Genomic DNA, 25,985 nt, shown 5'->3' with positions numbered 1-25,985 from the left:
CGTTAGTTTGGTTAAACAAAAATCTAAAATACCCCAGTTTAATAAACCCTTTCAGAATTTAATAGAGGAATAATGTTACGTGAATGTAGTTTTATTTTGAAAGAAGATGGCGGAAATAAACTTTATTCTGTTTTAGATCTCGCTTTCTCTCTCTCTCTCTCTCTCTCTCTCTCTCTCACACACACACACACACACACACACACACACACACACACACACACACACACACACACACACCGTAGACTTTATGAAGATTTAGATTCTTGAAACAGCCTCCTTCCCGCTGCACCCCCCCCCCCCCTCCCCGACACACACACGTACACACACACGTACACGTACACACACGCACTCGGCGCGCAGAAGATGGTGGCGTTTGGCCGCTGCTTTGCCCACCGCGCCCGCATAACGCCAATAACGACAGCGCAAGCAACGTTCCGTGCAGGTGGAGACGTGCTGTTTCACACATTTCTCGGCCAGGTAACAGAGGGGAAGGGGGGCATCCTCTGTGCAGGATGCAGGGCTGGGGGAGGGATACCGGCGATGCACTCTTAATCCGTCACATTTGACTTGGATTAAAGAGCAAATGTTTGGCGGAATGCAGGTATTATTAACTTGAGCGTCCGTGTTTCAGTTGAAGTGACCGAGGCGGCACTCTGCTCTGACCTGTGGTGCTGTTGGTGTAGGGGCGGGGGGCGCGGAGCGGAGGTGGAGACCTTTTAATTAGCCAGACTCTCCGGGCTTTCGTCATCTGCCATTTAGAAGCGGGACTAGGCTGCCATGGGCAAACTTAAGAGAGAAGAAGGTGTATTCGACCGTCATCTCCTCTCTGGGCAAGGTTTCCCGGCTGCGTGCGTGTCACAGATACACAGCGAGGAACCGGCATGAGCGTCTTATCTGGACACTCGACGTTTTACTTGGGCGCGTATGAAGTGGCGACGAATTGATGTGACAACTCTGACGGAGAGCAGCTGGTGCATCGCCTGGACGGTGCGTGTTTGCGCGCTGGTCACACACTTCAACCTTTTTTTTTTGAAACCCCCCTCTCCGCCGCACGCACCAAGTGCTTCTCCTGCAGTCCTCCGTGCACACGACACCCTAGAGGTTTTGAGACACAGCGGTGTCCAAAAGTCCGGAGAGGAACGCCAGGAAAGGTCGGGGCTGCAGAAATAATGACCATTAGGCCCCGAAGTGTCGGTAAACGTGGGGTTTAAACTGATGGATTCTTTCAGTCCGCTCAAGTGAAGCTGATCGGCGCCTTAAAATTAAGCCATTGAGGAGCTGGAATTAAGGTAAATGCTGCAGAGGATGCGTTTGGAAGTTTTGCTCAGACTTGTAAACAAACACCGTGATCATAATATGCAAAGTGGGATTCCTAATTGTTTTCCGTGTTAGGCAAATGCGTGCGTATTCTGTCGTCCCCTGCCAAGTTTCTCTTTTTAGTTAGTGAAATGTTGTGTAAGCAGGACCTTGCCACCTCAAGTGCGTCAAAACAGAACGGAATGTAGAGGAATGCTCGGACTGACGTCAAGAGTGGCAATAATGAACTACTGAAAACCTTTGGCTGGTGTGTCTATGGCCAATGCACTCCGACTGGGCTGAATAATCTCTCTTTTTTCACTTTCAAACGAGCCCTTAATCAGTCTTTTGCTTTACTGTGACTTCATGCCTTGCCTTACACCTTTATCAAAGCTGCGTTTGTTTGCTTTAATTTGATTATTTAAAAAAAAAAATCAAAATCAAAATGGCATCGCCACAACGTCAACAACTGCTGCCTCGTAATACAGAAGTGAGCTGTGACTCAAGTGGAGATGGAGGCGTCTCGGTCAAAATTGGCAGTAGCGTCAAAAACAAGCACGTAGGCGGCCCGCTGGGTTCAATTGGGGGAGGATTTATTGGGGGGTCCAAGCACTGTAAGTACAGCATCTCCTCCAGCTGCAGTTCTGGGGAATCTGGAGTCAGAAGGCCAGCGGTCAAGAGCTTCCGCACACACAAGAAGATGCCCCAGTTGTTTGAGAGATCCGCCGGTCATTTCTGGGATCCAAAGTTTGACTCGTCCATCCTGGAGGAGGCCTGTCGAGAACGCTGCTTCCCTCAGACTCGGCGGCGCTTCCGCTACGTGCTCCTTTACCTGCTTGCTGTCGGCCTCCTCTGGGGATTCTACTTTGCTGCCAACCGTTCCCGATGCGACTGGACTGCCTTTCTTCTTCCTACAGCATCCTTCATGCTTTTCTGCCTCCTCCTCTTCCTCCTGACCTTTACCAAGCTCTACTCTCAATGTTACAACCAGGCTTCGTTAATGCTCATCCTTGTAGCGTTCCTCCTGACCCTTGCCCCTCAGATCCAAACATCAAGCTTCAGAGAACCTGAGACTTTCTCCCCTGACCTCGATGTAGAGGATGCCAGTGGAATGGGACCCGTATACAACCTATCATATGACAACTTTAAGGGAGGTGATCCATGGGCCCCGTGTCTCTCTCCTGTAGGAACCTTCTCCCTCTGCATCGAAGTTCTTATGTTGCTCTACAGCGTTCTCCATGTTCGCCTCTATGCATCTGTCCTCCTCGGGTTCCTCTACTCGGTCTTTTTTGAGAGTTTGGGCTGGCTGCACCTGACAAAGGCAGGGGAAAACTGGACTTTTGTCTCTCAGTCCGACTGGGACACATTAAACTGGTTAGCCCCAGCCAAAGCTCTGCTGCACCTTTGCGCTCACGCCATAGGCATCCATCTATTTATCATGTCTGAAGTGAGGTCACGGAGCACCTTCCTCAAGGTGGGACAAGCTATCATGCACGGCAAAGATCTGGAAGTGGAGAAGGCCCTGAAGGAGAGAATGATCCACTCGGTCATGCCCAGAATCGTGGCTGATGAGCTGATGAAGCAAGGAGACGAGGAGATGGGTGACAATTCTGTGAAGCGGTATTCAACCAGCGGTGCTGCCGCGGCCATCTCCAGTCCCAAGAACAACAAACGCAAAAAGACGTCCATCCCGCGAGGCCAGATCATCTTCAGGCCCTTCAACATGAAGCGAATGGAGCCAGTCAGCATCCTGTTTGCAGACATTGTGGGCTTCACTAAGATGTCCGCCAACAAATCCGCACACGCCCTTGTTGGGCTTTTAAATGATTTATTTGGCCGTTTTGATCGGCTGTGCGAGCTCACGGGCTGCGAGAAGATCAGCACCCTGGGGGACTGTTATTATTGTGTTGCTGGTTGTCCCGAACCCAGACCAGACCACGCCTACTGCTGCGTGGAGATGGGCCTGGGCATGATTCAGGCGATCGAACAGTTCTGCCAGGAGAAGAGGGAGATGGTCAACATGAGGGTGGGCGTCCACACCGGCACGGTCTTGTGCGGTATCCTTGGCATGAAGCGGTTCAAGTTTGACGTCTGGTCGAATGACGTCAATCTCGCCAACCTGATGGAGCAGCTGGGAGTGGCTGGGAAGGTTCACCTGTCACAGGCGACCGCCAACTTCCTGGATGACCGCTACCAACAGGAGAGCGGACAAGTCTTTGAGAGAATTGGACAGAGCGTTGTGGCTGACCAACTCAAAGGTATGTAAAAATACAGTCAAATGTGTAGGAAATTTTATAACACTCAAGGACAATTTACATTTACAAAATGAAGATAAGATAATATATTCAGGTAGAATGTACATGAAAATGAGGCTAAAACTAGTGAGCAGATGGTGGAGGGGTGTTGTAGCGATGTGGGCAGCTGAGTTCTGGACCATTTGGACTTCATGGCGGGATATGGGTAGACCGAGGACAAGGGAGCTGAGGTAATCGATCCGAGAAGTATCGAGGGTGTGGAGAACAGAAGTGGAGTGGGGGGATGTAAGTGATGGACAGAGAGATTTTAGAGGCAAACCTGGAGGGAAATTTGATGCTGTCTGTCAACCTGTCTGCCTGTCTGCCTGTCTGCCTACCTGTCTAAATCCACATTTTAGTAATAATCCAAGGTCAGAAAGTGTCTGTTAGTGAAACTCCCCAACAACCTGCAATGTTATTATCCTTCACGCAGTCATTGGGATCTTTGTCGAGCGAGTGCTGCCAAGCCTGCTAACAACCAGTTTGCATCGAATAAGGTCAACACTGAGTTTTAGGATCTTCAAGAAGCGCAGATGGGCCCCCCTTTTTTTTGTAAATGCCCTCTGTTACAGTGTTATTATGTGACTGGATCACAGATGGACGCAGTATTCTTCACCCTCCTCCCCTCCATGCTGTCTGCTTCTCTCTTTGCTTCTCTTATACTGTTACTCTGACTTCCAGATGTCCTCGATATGCCCTGTTCACATAACTCTTCTGAACTACGGGGATAGCTCTTCCATTTCATGCAACTGCCTTTGCTGCCTCAGCTCTTCTTCATCACGCCAACTGGTCTCCTCTTCAACTCTGAGCTTCAGCTCTCCTCTATTAGATGGACATTCACCCCAGTGTCACTGAATACAAGAGTAATGGCTCTCTATATTTTAACATCACCCTGGTCCATTCTCAACCATTCTCTAAGTGACGTGACAGTTTGACATTGTTGCCGACGCTCACGTGCTCCTATGTATAAACACTTCAGTGGCAAATTTGGCTCGATAAATGATGAGACGGCGTTCCTTCTGGACGGCATTTTAAACAAGCAAGTGTACTTGTTGCACGTCTGTGCAAGCGGACCAATTAAAGATGTTTACGGTGTTAGAGATATATGGAAAGATTTCCATGAATCTGGCCTTGAATTGAAACCATCTTTTTTTTTTTACCAGCCTGCCAGAGAGATTTATGCTCCTGTATAATAAATAGATTAATCACTACTATTCTTGTTGTTGAACCTTTTTCCGTTTTTTAAAGATGCCTCTGAAATCTTGCTCTCCCTCCTCTACATTTTTTTGTCTTCCTTACAAATTCAGCTTTCCCTCTTGAGATTTATAAGCTCTCTAAATCAGTGTGTCAGTGTAAGAGCTGCCTCACAAGAGAGGTTTTCTCCAGCCTGGTGAAATTCCCTTTTCCTCACAAGCTCCTGTTTTTTTTTTTCATTTCAGTATGATTGCAGCCAACATGGATCCTGGCTAGATCCGGTCCCTCTGGTCTAACTCACAAATTAATTGTTCTGACCCGAAGCACTGATAACTGTGCATCTCTTTGCGTTAAATAATTTGTCTTAGCATTCTCTTTGGTCTCAACTCATCCTGCAGGTGCGCCTTCTTGTAGAGCTTATGCCTGTTATCACAAGCTATTTGTGGCTCATTGTAATGGAGGGTCACGTTTGGTGCATCCGTGTGTGGCCAGTCGAGTGTTAATAGTCACATCCTGTTGGCTCCTGACTCCAGTTTTAGCAACTTAGACGTTGTAGCTCAGTTTACACCTCAGAGGGTGATAGCCAGTGTTAAATAGGGCAGCTTGACCACACTGCCTGAGACTTTAGCTAAATCAATTTACCACAGCAAAAGGACCAGGGACTATTAAACATTTTATTATTTAGTCAGAATGAAATGTGCGATTGGATTTAATTTTCCCCATCTGATGTGTTATGGTATCAAGTAAAATATAAATCAAGCCAGAATTGTGGACACTATCATAATGAAAGAGCATAAATGGAAACATTCAACTAGAAAATAGAAGGATGATTTTTCTTCTAGGGGACTAATCCATTAAATTCCCTATTTAGTTTGTTAGCAATGATAGATGATTGAATCATTAATCAACTGGTTCATAAGGAAACTATCACGTAATTTAAAAGTTATTGATCCGCCACACAGCCCGCAGGAAGGTTATACTGAGATGAAATGAACAGTGTCGGTCACAAGGGGCCCTTTATTTCTTCTTGTGTGCGTCTGTCACTGTAATGGACGCCACATGTTGTTCTGTACCTTTTCTCTACTGTAAATGGGATGTATTTTTAGCTTTCCCGGAAAATACCCGACTCTGTTCTGTCTTTAATCCAGAATGATGGCACCTGCCAGAGAGTCTGTGTGGAGCTGTTATCTCCAGTGGTGTTTTTCTTCTGTGTGTCAGGTTTGGTTCGGGAAATCACAATGTTGCCAGGGCCTCTGTATAATTAATTTGGTATAATTACTTTATATATAGCCATTAATTGTCATTTATTACCTGTGAAGTGTGTGATGACAGTGGCAGACATTAAGCTGCTGCAATCAGTATTGCTATAGCATTAACTAGTGTGGCGCACGAACAACCTCAAACCAATAGAATTTATGAGTCTTTACATTCATTTTATCGAGCTTTTCTTTCATCTCATTCAATATCGTTTAGTCAAACATTTGACTGATTTTTATCCTCTTATTAAACATAGAAAATGGTGCTCAGACCGTGCGTGCAGCGGTCTGAGGACTGGCACCCACACTTCCCTCTCCCCAGACACCACCTCCAGCTTCTCTGAAAGGATCCCAAGGTGTCTCCAGGCCAGTCGACTGACATGGTCCTGGACCAGCTCCATCTGCGTCGATTCTCTGAATAATTCCTTCATTAATTCAGCACTGTTCAATCTTCGTAACACTGTCCAGCGCTCTTTTCACCATTGTTCATTATACGGCGTTTACCTCAGTCTTAAGCTGAGGCAGACTCGCAGATTCACTTTGACCTTTTCCAGACAGCTGCAAAGTGCACCAGGCCCCGGCCTACTCTCGTCTCTCTGGCCCTGCTGTATGACGGAGTAATCTCCTCGGATATAATGATTAATGTTCCTAATTAGCCATCATTAGATCCACGCGCCATCCTGCCGTCATCCTGACCCCTGAACACACAAAGTGCCCGTCGGTTGTTTTTATCAAAGCGAATTATATTGATCATCTGTTTATTCATCATAAGGAAACATGAGAGGTTTTTGCGTTACGCTGATACCACAGAGAGGCAGCCAATACCCAGAACTGCAGAGAACACCTCTGAATCCTTTATGCACGCGTGGACCTTCAGAATCATTATAAACGAGCTGTACTGGAATTGATTCGGCTGTATAGCGGTGCGTACTCACAGAAGCTGAAGATGGCCCTGGTGATAAATGTAAACAACATATAGGCTCGCATTCACACTTGCCTTTTCTTCCCCTATGAATGCTAGTCCAAAGGGAAACGCTGTCAGTCAGCGCCATATACAGTTCTTGCCTGAGGCTCTGCGGAGAATTTCTAATAATGTTCCCAGTGACCTTGAGGAGGACAAATGAAGCTCATTTTGTAGTTGCACTTAAAGATGTGGAGATGGAATGTGAAAAAGGGAGCGGATGAAAAGGAAAGACAACCTCCATCTGGGGCTCGGTCTGGGTCAATGGATGGTAGTATTGAGGAACAGAGCAACATCAGTAAGCCACTGAACTCGGTGTGAATAATAAAGACAAGATGGTCTGTATTTATTTAAGCCTCTGGCCTTCACAACTAAGCTCTATACTTTGTGTAGATTTCTAGCAGGGGATGTTGTTGTGCTTGGATTTGCTTTTTGGTCCTGATACCTCTCTCCCATCCAAATAAATGCTTCTTTTTCTACCTAGAGACTTGAATCCAACCCATTGTGTACAGACACTCCCTTCAGCATGGAGGGCTGATAGCGAGTCTGTGGAGGACCTTTATACCTGGCATTAAAGTGTGTTTTTCTTGCACTCAGTTTGTAATTTGTCGCACTTTGACACATGCAATTAGACCTGGTAAAAACCACACGCACGTACTGTTGACGTAGGGATCTGATTGGTATCCAATCATTCTCTTTCTGGCACAGCAGGCCTCATCATCTCTCCCTCTTCATGTGTGCTGCTGAAAACAACAGCGGCTGATGCAGGAAATGATGTTAGTCACCGTTGGAGTTATGGTTTTGTATGGATGGAAAGTGTTTGAGCTATTACCCGGCTGCTTTTATTTTAGGTGTGCGCTGACGCTTGTTAGGCAGAAAATACACTATACTATTTAATAATTTAGGCTTCTCTTTGATCCCAGGTCTCGGAGTTTACTGCAACGCGAAGAATGTATAGGAGGAGAACAAAACAGGCAGGTAGACTCCATGCTGCGGTATATTATCGTGTTGACCTACCTGTCTACAATACCTTGGCTCTGAATTGTAGGTTACAGCTCTGCCAAGAGAGTAATGGCCTAATGCATCATGCTGCATTATACGGTATCACTGTGTACTGCTCTCTGCTGTTCAGAGCAGCAACAAAATAGCCTGCAGCAACACAGTAATCGTCTTTAGCCGTATCGTATAAACGTCTGCAGTGCTTCAAGATCTCTTGAAGACGTTTATTGAAAGTCTGCGATATGAACATTAGCTTATTTTTATAGCCGCAGCCATTTAAGCTATCTGTTGTGTCACACCATCGTATCTCAGCGGGACTGAACTACCTGGATCCGTTCAGCAGGAGAGTGCAGTGAGGGTATCTCAGGCTACATCGTGCAATAAAAGGCCTTCACTCAGTAGAGAGGGTGTAATTGGTTTCTGGATTAGGAGCGGAAAATCAGAAGGTATATTATTGAGAAGTGCTGCTAATAATTCTGTTTGCACAGCTCAATAAGCTTTAGATTGAAGCGATGCCATCTGGGAATTAAATCTGTACATACGTGCAACCTACTCAACTTAATCTTGGCAAGTGTCAGGGGACCCTGCAAAACCTCCCAGTGCTCCCTGCAGGTGACATCTGTCCTGTTTGTTCAGCTGTGAAGCGTCCTCGTTCAATCGGCTCTGACAGAGCTGACCTGAGGTGAGATGGACTTGATGGCCTACGTCGGCTCCATGGCTGTTTGTCAAATAAAGAGCCACTTGCAGGAGCAGCTAATGTGGCTAACACTGTAGGACAGAAATGTAATACACAAGTCTGGACCAGACAATGTTTAACTCTTGGTAAAATAGTCACTATTAATAACATTTTCTGAGAAATTGGGCTATTATGCTGTTAATGAGCAAAAGGCCCTCAAGAAAGGCTGATAATTGTAGCTAATTCTGTCTATTGTTCTAGACGATTTTAGGCCGCTGTGCATAAGAATGCATTAACTGTGCTGTTTCAATTACTTAATTAACCCCCATTAACTCAGTGATGGTCAGATGATGTAAAGCAGTTCATTACTCTGTTTTTGCCTTCGGTCACATGGTGGATGTTTACTTTTGTTTAATGAGGCCTTAATTCACAGGAGGTTGTATGTTGTGGAACTACAGATGGAAAATAAGTTGTTACTCTTGTTACTATTATTAACATCTAAATATTTACTATTTACATAAGGATAGTTTAACCCAGTAAAATTATCCCCAAATGACTGAGCAAACACACACTTGTTTACAGTCACAGATATCCAGTCACCTTACATTATGTTAGTATATTTAAGCATAAGGGCAGCACAGTTGGAGGTTTTCGAGGAAGCTGAGCCAGTGAGCCAGGCCATTCAGAAAAACCTGTAGGAGTTTACAAGAAGGTGGCGAGTTCTCCGTGTGTATCAGCTCGCAAGAGAATAAATGAAACCTAAACAGATAAAAACAGGAAACAGGAAAGGGTTTGAAGGAAAACGGTTAAAATAGAAAAGAAACTGATTAGAGGAAGACCGGAAGATGAATATAGTCACCACTTCAGGTTCATCCCGATCATTTCCACTCCAACTCTGCACCCCGGGTCTGCCAAGGGTAATTGCCATGGCAACAGTGTATTGAAAGGGGCCCAGGGTCAGCCTGAAATTGGAGGCTCTTTTTAGAGGGATGGAAGGGTGGTCCAGCTTTGAGAAAGGTGCCAGATTTATCTTTTGTCCGCCGCAGCTTGAGGCATCGTATTATGGTGAACGCCTGTTTTGTGTGAGTCAGGCAAGGACAAAAGGAGCGGGCATAATTATGTTCTAAAGGACACCTACAGAGGAAGAATTTCTACACATTCAAATATGTAAACCTTGTCAAAGTGCAGGAGACGTAAGAGCCTCCCTGTTGTGCTCCAATTCTCTGCGCACCCCTTGTTGAACGTCTGTTTGGCCTCACCGCTGCAAAGAAACTGGGGTGATAAATTGCTATCATGAGTCATTGACTCATTCTCCCGCGTGATCAAGGGTACAGAAAATGCCAGCGCTCCTAACAGACACACACGAGGCTCCACCGACAGTGACAGATGGGGCGCTCTCCGGACACACGCACAGTAAACCATCAAACACGCGCCTACACGCAGGACACTCACAGTCACTATTTGTGCAAGCTCCCACGCACCAGTCGCAGCCACACCCTGTCCAAGTTTGTGAGCTGGGCAGTGACTTGCACAGCGTGTGTACTGTATATGTGTGCAATAAATGGCTGCATGAATTATAAATGAGGGAATATGATGGAGGGGCGGTCCACCCTCAAGTCCCACACAGCACAGAGCGACTCCTGCTTTTTGTGCTTCTTCTTCTTCTTCATGAATTCTTTTTTTTTTTCGATGTGTTTATGTTTAGCTGTGCACCTGTGCACCATCACAACACGGAGGGGTTATTTAGGGTGTTAATGGGGGGCCAACATTTGGGTGTTTTAAGATTAAGGACAACAAAATTCTCTGAGCATATATGAGACTTTTCTAATGAGTATGCTGGGGTATCGTTCCCGATGTAAACATCCTCCCTGCTGCTGTATACATGGCTGCATCCTCTCTCATGTGAATTGATCTTCCTGCCTTGGCGTCCATGACAGTCATCCATCCTGAGTCTCCTGCAGCTCTCAGCGGCTCCTCTAACCTCTCACTTTATAGCCCCTGGAATCCCCCATGCTGTCACTCCTAAAGGCCATCGCTGACTTACTGGGTGTGTGTGTGCGCGCGCGTGCACGTGCTTGCATGTGTGTATTCCCAGCGGAGGTCATTTTCAAAGCTTTTATCATTTTCTAGCTGTCTTCACTTCTCTTTTCTGGCTCCGGATGTGTTTTTTTGCCCTCCATCTTCCTGCCATCTCATTCTGCAACTGTTGAGTAGGAGTGCTGTCGCCGCTGCCGTTCAGAAGGAACGCTTCTCGAATAAGTATTCCAGCAATGCTTATTTCAAAACACAAAATCAATTCTGTCATTTGGCTGTGCCAAATTAGCCGGCCTTTATTCATGTGGATGTTGTGCACCTGCAAACGGCCGTCAGCCGACACCAACTGTGACATATACGTAACAAATTACTGCGTAAAGCTGTGGTCGGAACGCCGGGTGGAATATGAGGAGTGTGTAAATGTTTGTGTGTGTTGGCATCCGCCATTTACTCTGAGTTACAATCTCAGGCCCCCATTAATCGATGACAGGGAGCTCGGCTCATAGCAGCGGGTCAATAGCGGATCACACCCTGGCTGTTCAGCATGAAATGAAATCAGATTTCAGTCAGAGGCAGGAAAAAAAAACTTTTTGCTCTGTCGTAGCTTTACAATGACTTGTTCTTAGCTAATCAGAAGCCAGTTTTATACACGTTTAAAGATTTTAAGCTTTGTATTTATTTCTGTTTGGTCGAAGGCTTTTGTTATTGTAGCTGAACCTGACAGGTTTTGGCTTCACGGCTATGAGAAGAAGTGACATCTTTCCTAGTTCTCAAAACAGAATTGACTGTGTTTGCATGGATTAGAATTCTGTGTATGTAACCTATCCCAGCTTTGGTTATGGTTTGGTTTGTGATGTGATATTATTACGCTCACACAAAAAAATCGGTGCATCACGGGACACACACACCATCAACTCACACACTTACAGAATTTAGGGTCTCCTGAACACCTGTAGAAAACTCACACGCGTGTGTAGAAATATTTGTGCTGGAATTGGGTCCTTTTCTTTTCCAATTCTCAAGATAACAATTCAGAAAAGAGCTTGTTTTTCCCAAATCAGAATTTGGGAATGAGGACGGGCAACGATGCAATACTTAACTGGGAAACTCTTGATGATGTAGAGCGTTCGTGCGCATGCAGATTTTTTTTTTCATGCAAATTAATTTGACAGGTGAGCAAGAGACATAACTTTACCATCATTAGAAAGATGAAAAGAGGGTGAGTGGCAGTATTCAGGGAAGCATGGATGAGGCATAGGGGGTGACAGACGGGAAAGACAAGATTAATTGTAGTGCTTTTTTTGGGGGTGGGGGTGGGGGGGGGGGATGTCTGGAATGATACCAGCTACAGCAGCGTAGAGAGAAGCCCTGACAACTTATGTGCTGATGAGGCAGGTGATATTGACAAAATGGAGAAAATACCTGCCAGAGAGCACCCAGTGAAGGGGTATTTAAAGATTTTGGAGGGCTTTCAAATGTACCTGTTGTTCTGCCAGCCGGCCGTGGCAGCCTGGCTGTCATGGATAGAGAAGCAGTATACAGAAGGAGTGCAAACGCAGCCAAGAGATGTCAAGTGCTTCTATTGTTGTTTGATTTAAGCCAACAACAGACAGGACTGGAGCGGGATAAAACCCACTGGCCAGATATGCCAAACATGGAGCACTTGTTCTCGTGCTGCCGCTGTTTACAGTATTGAGAGACAGATGTGGACTGCAGCAGGAAGAGAGACGTCAGTTCAGTTTGTTGTGCTGTGGGTAAACAAAGCTGTACTGTAATGCAGTCCAAGTTTAGAGGCCTGTTTTAATCCCACCCTCGAGCCATCAGAAGTAATGTTCTCAGGAAGCCCAGGTGGGCGCAAGACTTGCTGAATCTTCATATGAAATGGGGCTCATATAAGCCGAGAGTCACAGGGGGCATAAAAGCTTGAAAACCTGCGACTGTTTACCTGTCCCTTGTGCACCGTGAAAGTGTTTTGTACTAATTTGCTGACAAGGTTTTATAGACCCTTTAAGAGCAGAAAGTGAAGTTTAACTAATTTATCCTCAATTTGAGGTCCACACTGTATTCTGTAGAATACAAGAATGGAAATTAATTCATGGAATACAGTAGAATAAGCAAGACAATAGTAGTAGTATTGTCTGAATTATCCTTGATGCATTGATCTGCTCTATGTGTCCACTGGTGAACTGATAAAATGAGCAAAGTTCTGTAATCAGGCAAAAAACGACATTTTTTTTCAGATATTTTCCAGCTGTTATTGGTTGTAACTACAGCTGAGGCTTCGTCTGCCGTAACGTTAGCATCGTTGCCTTATTGGATACTGGCCCAGTGCTCTTGGAAACATCCAGGAATTGTCTTGTTTATGCATGATGTAAATGGGGCAAAGTAAAACCAAACAAAACATCCTCCTCCTCCTTTGCATTATTCAAAAGACTGGAACTATGTGACCACTGTATTGTTTGAAGAAATGAGAAATATAGGAGTAAAAGTAGCAGCTATAGCAGAGGTCGTAGTCTATAAATAAGATATGTCCTCGTCCTCACCATCAGAAATGTCAATCAGACTCCCTCCATGATTCTGTGAAAACTGCACATTTTGCCTGCCTCACTCACAGAAACGTTCTGCAACATTCTTGTGCTCCACTCAAACCAGTCAAGCCAATCTATCAGTTCAATCAGTTTTTTTAAGATCTGTTTAGTGTTGCATTTCCTTCATTCCGCTCCCCCTTTTCCTCTTTGAGCCACAGCCTGATATCCCCTTACTTGAAATACTGAGAGATGGTCTTCAAACAAGAGCAACACAGACCAAAAGATCCATTCTTTTGCTCATATGAGCAGCTTTTACAGCTCACTTTTGTTTTACATTTAAGTGGTAATGCAGAGCGGATGCACCAGAGCATCTCATTAGCTGAGATGATTTGTAAATAACAAGTAGAGGCAGGAAAATGTCCGTGTCCCCAGGGGATCTTGTTGGTGGTGGAAACATCATAACGACTGTCTGGGATGACTTGCATGGTCAAATTAGCAGTAGGACATGTTGAATATTGGATTAATTCCCAACTGTTCCTTCTGCTCTCTCTCTCCCATCAACTGGGACGGGGTGTACTGTATATCCCAGGCTGGGAGAGAACATGGGAGCTTCTGGCTGGCAGAGCCAAAACTGGCATAGAGAGCTGCCCGGCCCAGTAGGTCTGCTTGTTTGTGTGCCACCTGCTCCATTTCCCTCACGCTTTGCATGCCAAGATGCTGCTTTGAGATAATGCAGATAAGTCTGAAATGTCCAAATTGATTATTATACATGATTATTATTATGTAACTGGTTGTTTCAACTACTGTTTATCAGTGCTCTCAAATACGGGCCAGTGGATTATTGTACTTCCAGTCTCGGTGACAACCACTTCTATGTAGTGCTCATATTTGGGTTTGCATTTGTTTGATAAGCCCGAACCAAGCTTTTCTTCTTAGCGTCATGCAGATTTCAGGGTTGGCTATTGTCCCAGAAGAGCTTGAATGTGTCACGAGGTGGCAACGCTGCCCTTCTGTGTCCTAAACAAAGGGGTTTGAGGAAGGACAATGTGAGAAGGTTTTCATGGGGAAAGGTTATCTGCTGCGTGCTGTTAGCAGATATTGAAGAACAGGATGCTCAGAACAGCCAGAACAGCCCATTAATGACGCTCTCCAATTAGTCCAAGGTCATGTCCTCTTATCTGTGATCACTGCACAGATGTGCACGGACCGATAGGCATGTAGACATGCACAGCTGCAGATAAACATGAGGCATCCATCAGAATACGCTGCATGACGTTTCCTGACCTGTTTCCGCACTGTGAGGTCTTTTTAAATGAATGACTATCCTGGACAATGGAGCCACAATTGAATACCTGACAGCAGCACAATCTCACCTGGAGTCTTTTAGAGAGAGAGAGAGAGAGAGAGAGAGACTAACAGACACATCCAGGTACTTGAACTCAAACGACCCCCCCGCACACACACACACACACACACACACACACACACACAGATAACATCCAGAGCATCACTGCAGGCCTCTGCGGTGGATTTATGGTCCTCCTCTCTAGCTGTCATGACTCTGTCCTCTGAAGTGAACCCTTGAGGCCGTCTGGCTACAAGTTGCGACTGATGTAATGTATATTGTCATTAACCAGAGGACAGAGATGGACGGACGGCAATAGATGCCACCGTGAGCGACCCATAGATCTCCTTTTTCCCCGTGGATTGATGGAGATTGATCGCCACTGCTCCCGCACATTTCATCCCATCATTGATTTCCCAACTTTTAATACTTTTGCATTTTCCAGATACTTCCTTAGTCTTGTCTTATTTAATAGTGGTGTTTATTTCTCCATCAAACCTTTTGTTTTCTCTGCCTTTGTTTTTTTATGAGGGTGGGGGATGTCGTGCATATTATCTCCTTTGAAATACTTCATTATCTTAATAAGCTGTTACAGCTTGATGGAACAGAGGCTGAGTGGTCCAATGATTTTCCTGTTCAGGCAGCTTTGGTTCAGTCCCTTGCGACAGGTTTTAAAATTCATCAGCATGCGTCACTGCTTTTTCGGCTGAATCCCCATTAATTGTGAATAAAAATACAGTATGACTCACACTATAGTAGTTTATTATGCTGCTCGACGCCTTGTCAAAATGTTAGTGAACATTAGTTAGTGGCTACAGCAAATTACACCTATACAACCCATAATCAATGTGGAAATGGAGCACTGTTGTCTTGCTGCACACCTTTCTGGATCCCACAATATAATGTTATGCATTTCACTAAAATTAATGTAAAACACATGAAGGAGCTCGACAAATTGTGAGAAATTTGCCTGTCAGTGGGAGGAAGGAGCAGATTTGATTAGCCAGATTTTCCCCCGTGTACGTTGACAGTCTGACGTCTTTGACCCAAACAGCCGCTAACACAGCCACACAGAAGAGCTATTTTAAGTTTCCTGTTACTGCTTTTTGATGTGTCATTCTGCACCACTGGGGGAAGATATTAGCTCCCAGTTCTGGTACTGGTCCCTCATGTGACTCTTCAGTAACTTAACATGTTACGTGATTGTATATGTGTGGAGAGGCTGTTTTGCTGGGTCATTGTGAATCTATATTTGCAGGGTTCCCCATAGTTTGGCCTACTGGTTTACTGATATGATTGTGTGCGTGTGCTGTCCACTGTGTACAGTCATGTTGTGTGTGTGATTTCTGTGTGTATGTGACAGTGTTGCCCCAGGGCAGTTTTAGAGAGGCGAGGTAGTGGCTTGCCTGTCGAAAACACTTAGGGCAGACAATGCTTAGTGCCCAAGGTTGTGGCTTCAATGCCAGCTGAATTATGTGGCTGGGCGCACAGTCACAGGCGCTTACCAACGCTGTAGACACAAACGCAAACATGTACCTGTTGACAGGATGGCATGCTGCTGCCTTACAGTCTGGAGAGGAAAATCTGATTAGAAAAACTCAACTTCCCCTCAGAAACGTGACAGTTAAGGGGAATAATGTTGCATCTCCAGCCGAGCGGCAGAATTAGCAACCGGAAATGTCAGAATGGTCTTAGGACAAGGACAAAATCTAAGGAGGAGGTGTGCAGCATTCCACTCAGAAAATCATAAGGAAGTTCATTTTCTGCCATTGTTTGGGAAGCAAACTGGATTTTTCGCGGTTTGGGGGCTGCACTTGCAAACTAACGCCCAACTACAGCGATGGTGTTCAGGTGGGAGGACACAGGTGATCAAATATTTTGGCTGAGGTCTGTTGTGTGTAAAGCTGTTACGGTCTCATGGTCACGTGATCTGGCACAAACGCACACACAAAAAGATTCACATGCAGCTGTATAAGACGTGTTTCTGTTGTTATTTTAATATACAGGGAGTGCAGAATTATTAGGCAAGTTGTAATTTTGAGGATTAATTTTATTATTGAACAACAGCCATGTTCTTAATTAACCCAAAAGACTCATTAATATCAAAGCTGAATATTTTTGGGAGTTGGAGTGGGGCTTTTTTAGTTTTAGCTATTTTAGGAGGATATCTGTGTGCAGGTGACTATTACTTTGTGCATAATTATTAGGCAACTTAACAAAAAACGAATATATACCCATTTCAATTATTTATTTTCACCAGGGAAACCAATATAACAGCTCAACATTCACAAATATACATTTCTGACATTCAAAAACAAATCAATGACCAATATAGCCACCTTTCTTTGCAAACACACTCAAAAGCCTGCCATCCATGGATTCTGTCGGTGTTTTGATCTGTTCCCGATCAACATTGCGTGCAGCAGCAACCACAGCCTCCCAGACACTGTTCAGAGAGGTGGACTGTTTTCCCTCCTTGTAAATCTCACATTTGATGAGGGACCACAGGTTCTCTGTGGGGTTCAGATCAGGTGAACAAGGAGGCCATGTCATTAGTTTTTCTTCTTTTAGGCCCTTTCTTGCCAGCCAGGCTGTGGAGTACTTGGATGCATGTGATGGAGCATTGTCCTGCATGAAAATCATGTTTTTCTTGAAGGATGCAGACTTCTTCCTGTACCACTGCTTGAAGAAGGTGTCTTCCAGAAACTGGCAGTAGGACTGGGAGTTGAGCTTGACTCCATCCTCAACCCGAAAAGGCCCCACAAGCTCATCTTTGATGACCAGCCCATACCAGTACCCCACCTCCACCTTGCTGCCGTCTGAGTCGGACTGGAGCTCTCTGCCCTTTACCGATCCAGCCACTGGCCCCTCAAGACTCACTCTCATTTCATCAGTCCATAAAAACTTAGAAAAATCAGTCTTTAGATATTTCTTGGCCCAGTCTTGACTTTTCAGCTTGTGTCTTGTTCAGTGGTGGTCGTTTTTTTAGCCTTTCTTACCTTAGCCATGTCTCTGAGTATTGCACACCTTGTGCTTTTGGGCACTCCAGTGATGTTGCAGCTCTGAAATATGGCAAAACTGGTAGCAAGTGGCATCTTGGCAGCTGCACGCCTGACTTTTCTCAGTTCATGGGCAGTTATTTTGCGCCTTGGTTTTTCCACACGCTTCTTGCGACCCTGTTGACTATTTTGAAGGAAACGCTTGATTGTTCGCTGATCATGCTTCAGAAGCTTGGCAATTTTAGGAGTGCTGCATCTCTCTGCAACATATCTCACTATTTTTGACTTTTCGGAGCCTGTAAAGTCCCTCTTCTGACCCATTTTGCCAAAGGAAAGGAAGTTGCCTAATAATTATGCATACCTGATATGGGGTGTTGATGTCATGAGACCACACCACTTCTCATTAGAGAGATGCACATCACCTGATATGCTTAATTGGTAGTGGGCTTTTGAGCCTATACAGCTTGGAGTAAGACAACGTGCATATAGAGGATGATGTGGTCAAAATACTCTTTTGCCTAATAATTCTGCACTCCCTGTAGACCACATTGTTAGACTTCCTGAGAGAAATTTTCTATTGAGGCATGATGGAAAAACAAGTCTGACTCGGAGGCTGCTTTAGTCCTCTTCTTTTTCTCTTCTCCTCGTCTGATAAGTGTGACTCATGCATGTGACCTTGGCTTTCTCAAATGAGAAATATTAATATCCGCTATGTCTCTTGAGTCTGGTTTTATGTGTTAGAAGCCGTTAATATTTTTTCACAGGGAGAAGTCATCCTGCCGAGCCCTACTTTGATGTGCTTGTACTTTAATCCACTCTTGGGCCTGTTAATTCACTGAGAAATTTGATCCGTCGATGAGGATCCGCATTTATTTCTGTCTCAGCAGGTTTGAACACCTACCTGATTTCTGGCAGGAAGTTGGAGCCTCACACTTGCTGCGGCTGCTCCCAGCAGGGGTCGGCTGGACATGAGCTCGCGGAGCAGTGCGCAGCCCCCAGGGCGCACACGCCCGATAGCGCTTCCTCGGTCTGCTCCCTGCCTCCGGACAGCGTGAAGGTACAGGTGCTCTACTTCCTGAGAAAACTAGCAGGCCTCCACCAGGATTTGCTGGAAGAAATTATATTTCTGGAATCATATTTCATTGCATGTCTAAATTGCCTTAGGAGGAAGACTGGATAGCCTTTTCTGCTCTTTGATTTCCATCCATTTTGCTCTCTGTGTGCTGTTGTTTACGTGGGTGTATTAAAAGCTTTCTCCTTGAGTGGAGGAAGAAAAAAGCCACCCCAGGTTTTTCAACCCTGTCATTAACATACATTTGATTTAGTTTGTTCCTGGAAAAACACAATTTTAGTGGCAGGAGGGGTATTGGAGCAATTCACACCTCTTACTTGATATCCCATTAGCGCTGTCTCTCATACGGGCCTCCATTCCAGTTTCACCTCAGCACTCATTAAATTTCTATTAATGTGAACCTCAGAACAAAACAGTAAGATATTATTAATTAGGTAATGAGAAGTGCTGTTTTTCCTGACTGGCAGACTATAGAATAAGTGACCCTTCACTGTTTTCTTCTAACAAACCCATAATGTATCAATTAGCGCTGTCCTTCTTAGCTCTGCCTTCAGGCATCAGTTTTGATTTAATCCCTTTTGTACCAGTAGGTCATAGACTTATAAAAAGAGACTTTCGTCCTCTCTAAAATCCAGCACTGTGCCTTACATTCACCCCCAATTAATTTCTCTGTAAACAAGTGCACCCTGTAATCCCTGCACACATCCCTCAGCTCTTTTTAGCTCAATGACATATAGAGAGGGATACATGAAGAAAAAAGAAGGAAGTGGATGATAGGAGACATGGGAATAATAGGGTTCTGTGTGTTGTAACGAGCTGTAACCTCAGAAGGGAGACAGATAGCCATTCTCAGAAATTACTTCTACCTCTGTCGGCTCCTGAAGAGCTTGTTGTCTGCTGTGCCTGTCACATTCAAATCTGGCTCAGGCTGAATAAACACTCCAACACTCTGAAGTGAATCACCGAATTATCTTACCGAGATTTTGTTGAGAATAATGAGTTCTGTTTCGGTTCACAATTCACCCAGTGGTTCCACTCTCCCAATTTACATCTAAATAAATTCTCTTTCTTCTTTCCTGGTGCCATTTCTTCCGATCCCCGTCCTGCAGTCCCCCTGTCTGTCCTGCAGTGCCATCCTAATACCGCGGGAAGATCATGTCCTGGAAGACGGACCTGTACAGAATGGCTGTGGAGATGAACACAACACCAGCAACAGCAAGGTGCCACTTGTACTTACTTTATCCCTCAGTTCGAAAGAAGTAAATTAATAAAAGACAGGCACTCAAGCTGGATAATCATGCTTCTATTTATTCACCGTTACTGGGCTAACTTTAGGTCATTTTCTTCACTTGCAGCACCAATTTCTGACATTTGCGGCTTTGATTTAACTATTTCTTGATCTTAGGACTCTTCAAGTCTGAAGTGTTCCACAGCGGGTTCTGCAGGGCATAACCCTAGGGCGCTTAACGGCCTGCTCAGTCCTCAGTTGGAAGCCTTGAAAAACAGCCAGACTTCACTGTGTGAGATGCTGCAGGAGAAGGAGAAGAAGACGTGGAGCGGAGCAGCCATGGGCATGGACCACTCGGCGCTCATCCCCCTTCGCTCCAAGAACTTCAGGGAGAGGAGCGATGCCCACTTTGTCGACGTGATCAAGGAGGACAGGTTAAAATACAATCAAGATGTTTAAGAAATCGATTGCTTTATGTTGTGCAATAATAGTCCCCCTCAACAGCAATAAATTTGACTGTCTTTACTATGTTTGTGACAGTCTTATGAAGGATTATTTCTACAAACCTCCCATAAACCAACTGAGCCTAACCTTTCTGGATAAAAGCCTGGAGAGCGCTTACCGGATCAGCTACCAAGAAGAGGTTTGCATTGTTTTCTCCGTAATATACCGTAATGTTTCTTTTCATTTAAAAATATTATTCATGGTTTAATCCCTTTCCTGGTGGCTACATCTGTGAGTCTGCAAGTCTTGTCCAGGTTTTTGATTGTTGTGCTTGTTTTTTTTTATTTCTTGATACATCTTGACCAGACCAGGCAAGACTGCGGCAAAATGAAATCACTGCAGGACCTTAAATGGGGATTTTTATTAGCTTCTGGTTCCCCCTGCTGGGAAAACGTGACAATTACAGATTTGCTAGAACTGTTAGTAAAACGTTTGCTTGATTCTCCCCAACATGAAGACAGTTTAAATGAGTATAATTCGATTCTGGCTCACCCTGAGTTTTGACTGAACCTGAATTTATGTTGCTGCTTCCTGTTTGAATTGAGTTATTCTGCCGGTTGTTAAGTTTGTCTCTGCAACTACAGTTTAACTGTTCCTGTTTTTCCTCTTTCCAAGGTGCAAGCCCAGGCATCCGTGCAGACTTTTGCCAGCCCGACCTTCAGCTCTTTCTTGGACATGTTGCTGTGCTGTCTAGTGTTTTTGGCTTTATCACTGGCCTGTTTCCTTAGACCCGTTGTCACACGTCAGGCTCTGTCCACACCAGCGCTTATTCTGGCAGCAGTTGCTACAGTCTTGGAGGCTGTTGCTCTGTTCCTTGCTGTACGGTAAGATGCAGATATTTGTCTTGTAACAATTTGCTCCTCTCTGTGGTAAGTTGTGGAAAAATAAATAAAAGTGACTCGTTATCCTCCATTTTCATGATTATTTTCCATGCATTAGTGTTAGATACACATTAATTACACATTTATTCCTCTTCAGAATGGCTTTTTACTTGGACAGCGTGCTGAACTGCACCCGGGTCTTGATGAGAGTGATTTCTGGCTGGGTAGCTCGTCACCTTATAGGAGCGGTACTAGTATCCCTGCCCACCATAGCTGTTTTGTCTCACATCACCTGCGAAATTCAACTCTCCATTGAGGTGAAATCATAATCAGCACGTCTTTGAAGTAGTTTTTGTAATATCGGCCTATTAAGGTGTCTTTTCTTGTTACTAATATGCACCTCTTCTTCTGCAGTTCACCATGTTCATCTGCTGTGCTGTCATCATTGTTATCATTCAGTATTGTAACTTCTGCCAACTAAGCTACTGGATGCGCTCAGCTCTTGCAACTTTGGTGGGGTTGGCACTGCTTGCTTTCCTCTTCGTCTCTCTCTGCAGGTATGCCATACTGAAGACACACGTTGAGACTGTGATGTTTGATGTTTCATATTTCCTGTGGCCCAGAGAGCTCAAAGCACATATGCAAAAGGACATCGATAGCAAAGTGATAAAGCAACACCGTTAGCACTTTGACAACGCACATACTGCAGCCACTGCTAAAGAAGTACTTGAATTACTGCAGGTTGCATGTGGATATATGCAAATGTCTTTCAGACACTTAAAGTGGACACTTGAGAAGCAATTTCACATTAAAGTGTGATAGATTTTTGCCAGTAAGACACGCCTGACTGGTTTAGATCTAAAATTGATTTAAGAGCCAAAACGGAATAAAGAGTAATGTATCATTATGTAGCATGTGTTCTTCTCTTTGGTTGTGTTTATGTGGAATTGATAAATATTTTGTCTATTTACATCATCATCAATCTACTATAAATTGCGAAACAGGATAATAAACTGCATGTTTGTGCATAGTGTTGAGATGAAAAGAGCTGCATTTTGAGGTGTTGATGTCAAGACCTGTGTTTCATCTTTTCCAGTTTGACTGAAAGTCCACATTTCTTGTAAGTACATTGTATATTTTGCAATTGTCATAGTTTTTGCATTGCTTTCTTATTGTATGTTTTAAGTTTAGGGTTTTTCTGTAAGCTTTCCTGCATGACATAAACAAGGAGTCATTTATAACCACAGGATCTTTATCTATTTCCAAAAGTACAGATTTTTTTCCCCTGCATTTGCTTTTTGTCACTTCAAGGTTGGACGGCCAGAACAAAAACAGCAGCCTAAACATCTCCGGTGCCACATCTGACAGCCAAACAAACCAAGACCCTCACCCACAGGATCTGCTGGGTTTAGAGGCCTGTGTGGTTTTTTCCCTGCTTCTACTTCTTGTCTGGTTCCTGAATCGCGAATTCGAGGTCAGCCATCGCCTGCATTACCACGGCAACGTGGAGGCTGATCAACACCGCATCAAGATCCAGAACATGAGGGACCAGGCTGATTGGTTGCTTCGCAATATCATCCCCATCCATGTGGCTGAGCAGCTTAAGGTCACTCAGAGCTACTCTAAGAACCACGACAATGTGGGTGTGATATTCGCCAGCATTGTCAACTTCAGTGAGTTTTACGAGGAAAGCTATGAAGGGGGAAAGGAGTGTTATCGTGTCCTCAACGAGCTTATCGGAGACTTCGATGAGCTGCTGAGGAAGCCAGTCTTTTCAAATATCGAAAAGATAAAGACGATCGGTGCTACCTACATGGCGGCGTCGGGATTGAACGCACAGCAGTGCGCAGATGCAGCACATCCTCACGCTCACCTCCGCGCTCTCTTTGAGTTTGCGCTGGAAATGATGCGAGTGGTGGATGACTTCAACAAAAACATGCTGGGCTTTGGCTTCAAGCTGCGCATTGGGTTCAACCACGGGCCCCTCACCGCAGGGGTGATCGGCACCACTAAGCTTCTCTACGATATTTGGGGGGACACCGTCAACATCGCCAGTCGCATGGACACTACTGGCGTGGAGTGCCGTGTGCAGGTCAGCGAGGAGAGCTACTGTGTGCTCAGTAGTATGGAGTACGAATTTGATTACCGCGGCACGGTTAATGTCAAAGGCAAAGGTCAGATGAAGACTTTCCTTTACCCAAAAAGCAGTGACAGTGGACCTGTGCCCCAGTACCAACTGTCAGTCTCACCAGAGATCCGAGCCCAGGTAGATGGCAGCATCGGCCGTTCACCCACTGATGAAATTGCCAGCATGGTGCCAACAACTAGTTTAAATACGAGCAGCGTCACGACAGGGGCACCCATCACTGGTGCTGGTAACGCTACAGGATTTATCTATGAGAAAGAGGCACCAAGCCAGGAAAGGCGCCTGTCCACAGAGACCGCTATTTCCAGACGATCTGTGTCACACAGTAGTACCACAGCTATGACTGCTGCCAACCGAGAAGAACCTCTTGATTCTGCAAACACCCTTCAGCCCCTCACCTCCTCCTCAGCCCAGGACAAGACTGCACAAAAGTCTGCAGTAGTGGCCGAGAGAGAGGCAAATAAGAATGATGGTTGTGAAGTCAGTGTTGGAGAGATCACCAGACTTTAGAGTTTGTCACAATGGCACAGCTAAGTCCAACCTTTTAAAACCCTTTAAGCTCGTGTTCCGGCAGTGCTGCGTTCATGGCACGTTTAGGACCCCTGTGTGTTGGGTTCAACACAAAAGAAAATCAGGGCACCTCACTGCGGTAGCCAGGAACTAGAGAGCAATTTCTGCACCACAAAGTCAGTGTAATGCATAAATATCCTAAGAAAATGTGGAAGAGCATTAGCTGACGGAACCTTTTCTTGCCTGCTACAGATCCCATTGTCTCTCCTTACTTGATTACTTGATTGTCTTTACACCTTTAATCCATTTTTCTTTCATGTTTTTTAAGTGCCTTTAGAATAGAAAACTGTCTTGACTAACCTTTTTTGAGTAAAGGAAAGATAACACAAAGGGGAAAACTGTAAATACGACCGTTTTGAATTCATTTGGGCTTTTGTCAGTTTTACTTGAACTTTGTTTGCAATGAAATTTTTGCCTTCTATTAAGGAGCGGAACCGGCGTACCTCGCAGTGTTACAGCATGAGGACAACAGAAGTGAGTGTCAGATAACGGGAAGATGAGGATGCTTCAGGATATGGATTATTTAAAGCAGCATCTTTCTTAGTTTTTTCATATTTGCCCCATTAAAGAGCCATCAGAATTAATCAGCACAGGTTCAGATTTGGAGAACTATGTATCGAGAGTTTGTTGTCGAGCAGTCTGTACGTGTGTTCGCTTATGTGCGTGCAGCAAAGTGTGTTCGTACGTGTCTGATAATTAAAGTATATGATGGATTTAGGGAGCAGATATGGAAGGCCAGACATCTTCAGCTCAACGGCTGGTTGGCGAACTGCAAACACACGAGTATGCAGTAACATCTGAGGGCTTTGCTTGTTGATTGGACAGCGTGCAAATCTTTGCCAACACTGAGGCATGATGGCCTGAGTTACCCAGGACATCTGAGGCTGATCCAGGCAACTGAAGCTGACTTCAGTGATGAGCGCAGTGTTTCAGTGGTTCCTGTAGAGGATGGTAGCTTTAGCTGCAGCTGTAGGAGTAAAGGAAGCAACTAGCTTAGCTGGCTATCGATTGCAGTGTTTATAGTGATTATTAACCATGAATAAAATTACAAAATGTATTTTAATGTATTTGTTAGTGCACAAAATGTGAAATTTTTATTTTGGATTTTGCTTAAAGAACTAACTGACTGCACTAGCTGCTTTATCCATTCAGTGGCGTGAAACGTCATGTAAAAGCAGCATAAAAAAACGGCACCCCAATGAACCTTTCATGTTTATAATCTTTGATTTTAAAGATTTCAAACTGCCGTGTCAGAAAATATCTTTGCTTTCCATGTCACTGTATGTTCACAAAGGTTTGTGTGCTCAAAGGCAAAAATGTCAACGTCATCTTGAACATGTTAGTGCCAGATTTTAAGAAATAATTAAAAATTCACACCCACCATTTTAAAAAGAATAGTTTGCACCACCATGTTGCACCATCAACTGCCACCTCTAACAATAATTGAAAAAAAGAGCTTTTTCTGAACTGCAGCTTGTGCCTTTATACCCTGAACTTACTGCTTGACCTTATTTAACTAAGACATTGAATATTGGATGTGTAAACAGATAAATGTTTACATGTTTCTGAACTTATATTCAATTTTCATTTTAGCTTTTTTTTCTCCGCTTGATTAAATCTGAGCAGTGCCTTTATCAATCTATATAATTAAAGGTAAACATACCTGATACTGAGAGTAATTGGCCTTACAGGAGGTTTTAAGATTTTTTTTGTGGTTTTCCATTGTGTGTGCGATATTTATTGCTGAGAAGGAGTTGGGCTGTTTCGAATGCAATAATGGGTGATAACAATCATTTCATGATGAGGGATATTATCATTAGGCTTATGAGCACACAACCCTTGTACCCAGCAAAGGTTTGCTTTTGTCATGTTACAATAAATAAATATGGCTAAGTACTTAATCGTGGTCAAAATACTTCAGATGCTGCATATTTCTTTGTTCTCCTTTGGTTATTCTAATTCAGGCTTTTTTGGCATAATGTGTTTTTTAAATACTTTGTTAGCATTGCGCACCTAACACGATCAGTGAGGTAATCTAATCCTTTCCACTTTGGTTTTGCTG

General features: G+C 44.4%; 1 protein-coding gene across 2 annotated transcripts; it reads left to right on the top strand.

The window, feature by feature from the left end:
* The first annotated feature begins 316 nt into the window (after positions 1-316).
* LOC101078598 (adenylate cyclase type 9-like) lies at positions 317-24,480 on the top strand. 2 transcript variants are annotated; one of them, XM_029836343.1, is made up of 10 exons: positions 317-3,554; positions 18,467-18,639; positions 19,764-19,874; positions 20,060-20,316; positions 20,423-20,525; positions 21,002-21,210; positions 21,365-21,524; positions 21,622-21,764; positions 22,304-22,327; positions 22,519-24,480. In XM_029836343.1, the coding sequence occupies exons 1-10, from the start codon at positions 1,742-1,744 to the stop codon at positions 23,861-23,863; spliced, it is 4,338 nt and encodes a 1,445-aa protein (XP_029692203.1). In that variant the 5' UTR covers positions 317-1,741; the 3' UTR covers positions 23,864-24,480. The 2 variants fall into 2 exon arrangements, with proteins under 2 accessions (XP_029692203.1, XP_011602272.2); XM_011603970.2 differs by having other exon boundaries at positions 318-3,554; positions 18,470-18,639.
* Positions 24,481-25,985: the final 1,505 nt, after the last annotated feature.

Source organism: Takifugu rubripes, chromosome 5 (assembly GCF_901000725.2).
Source record: "Takifugu rubripes chromosome 5, fTakRub1.2, whole genome shotgun sequence".
NCBI lineage: Eukaryota > Metazoa > Chordata > Actinopteri > Tetraodontiformes > Tetraodontidae > Takifugu > Takifugu rubripes.
Note: the sequence above shows the minus strand (reverse complement) of the source record. Positions and strands in the feature narration are given on the sequence as shown.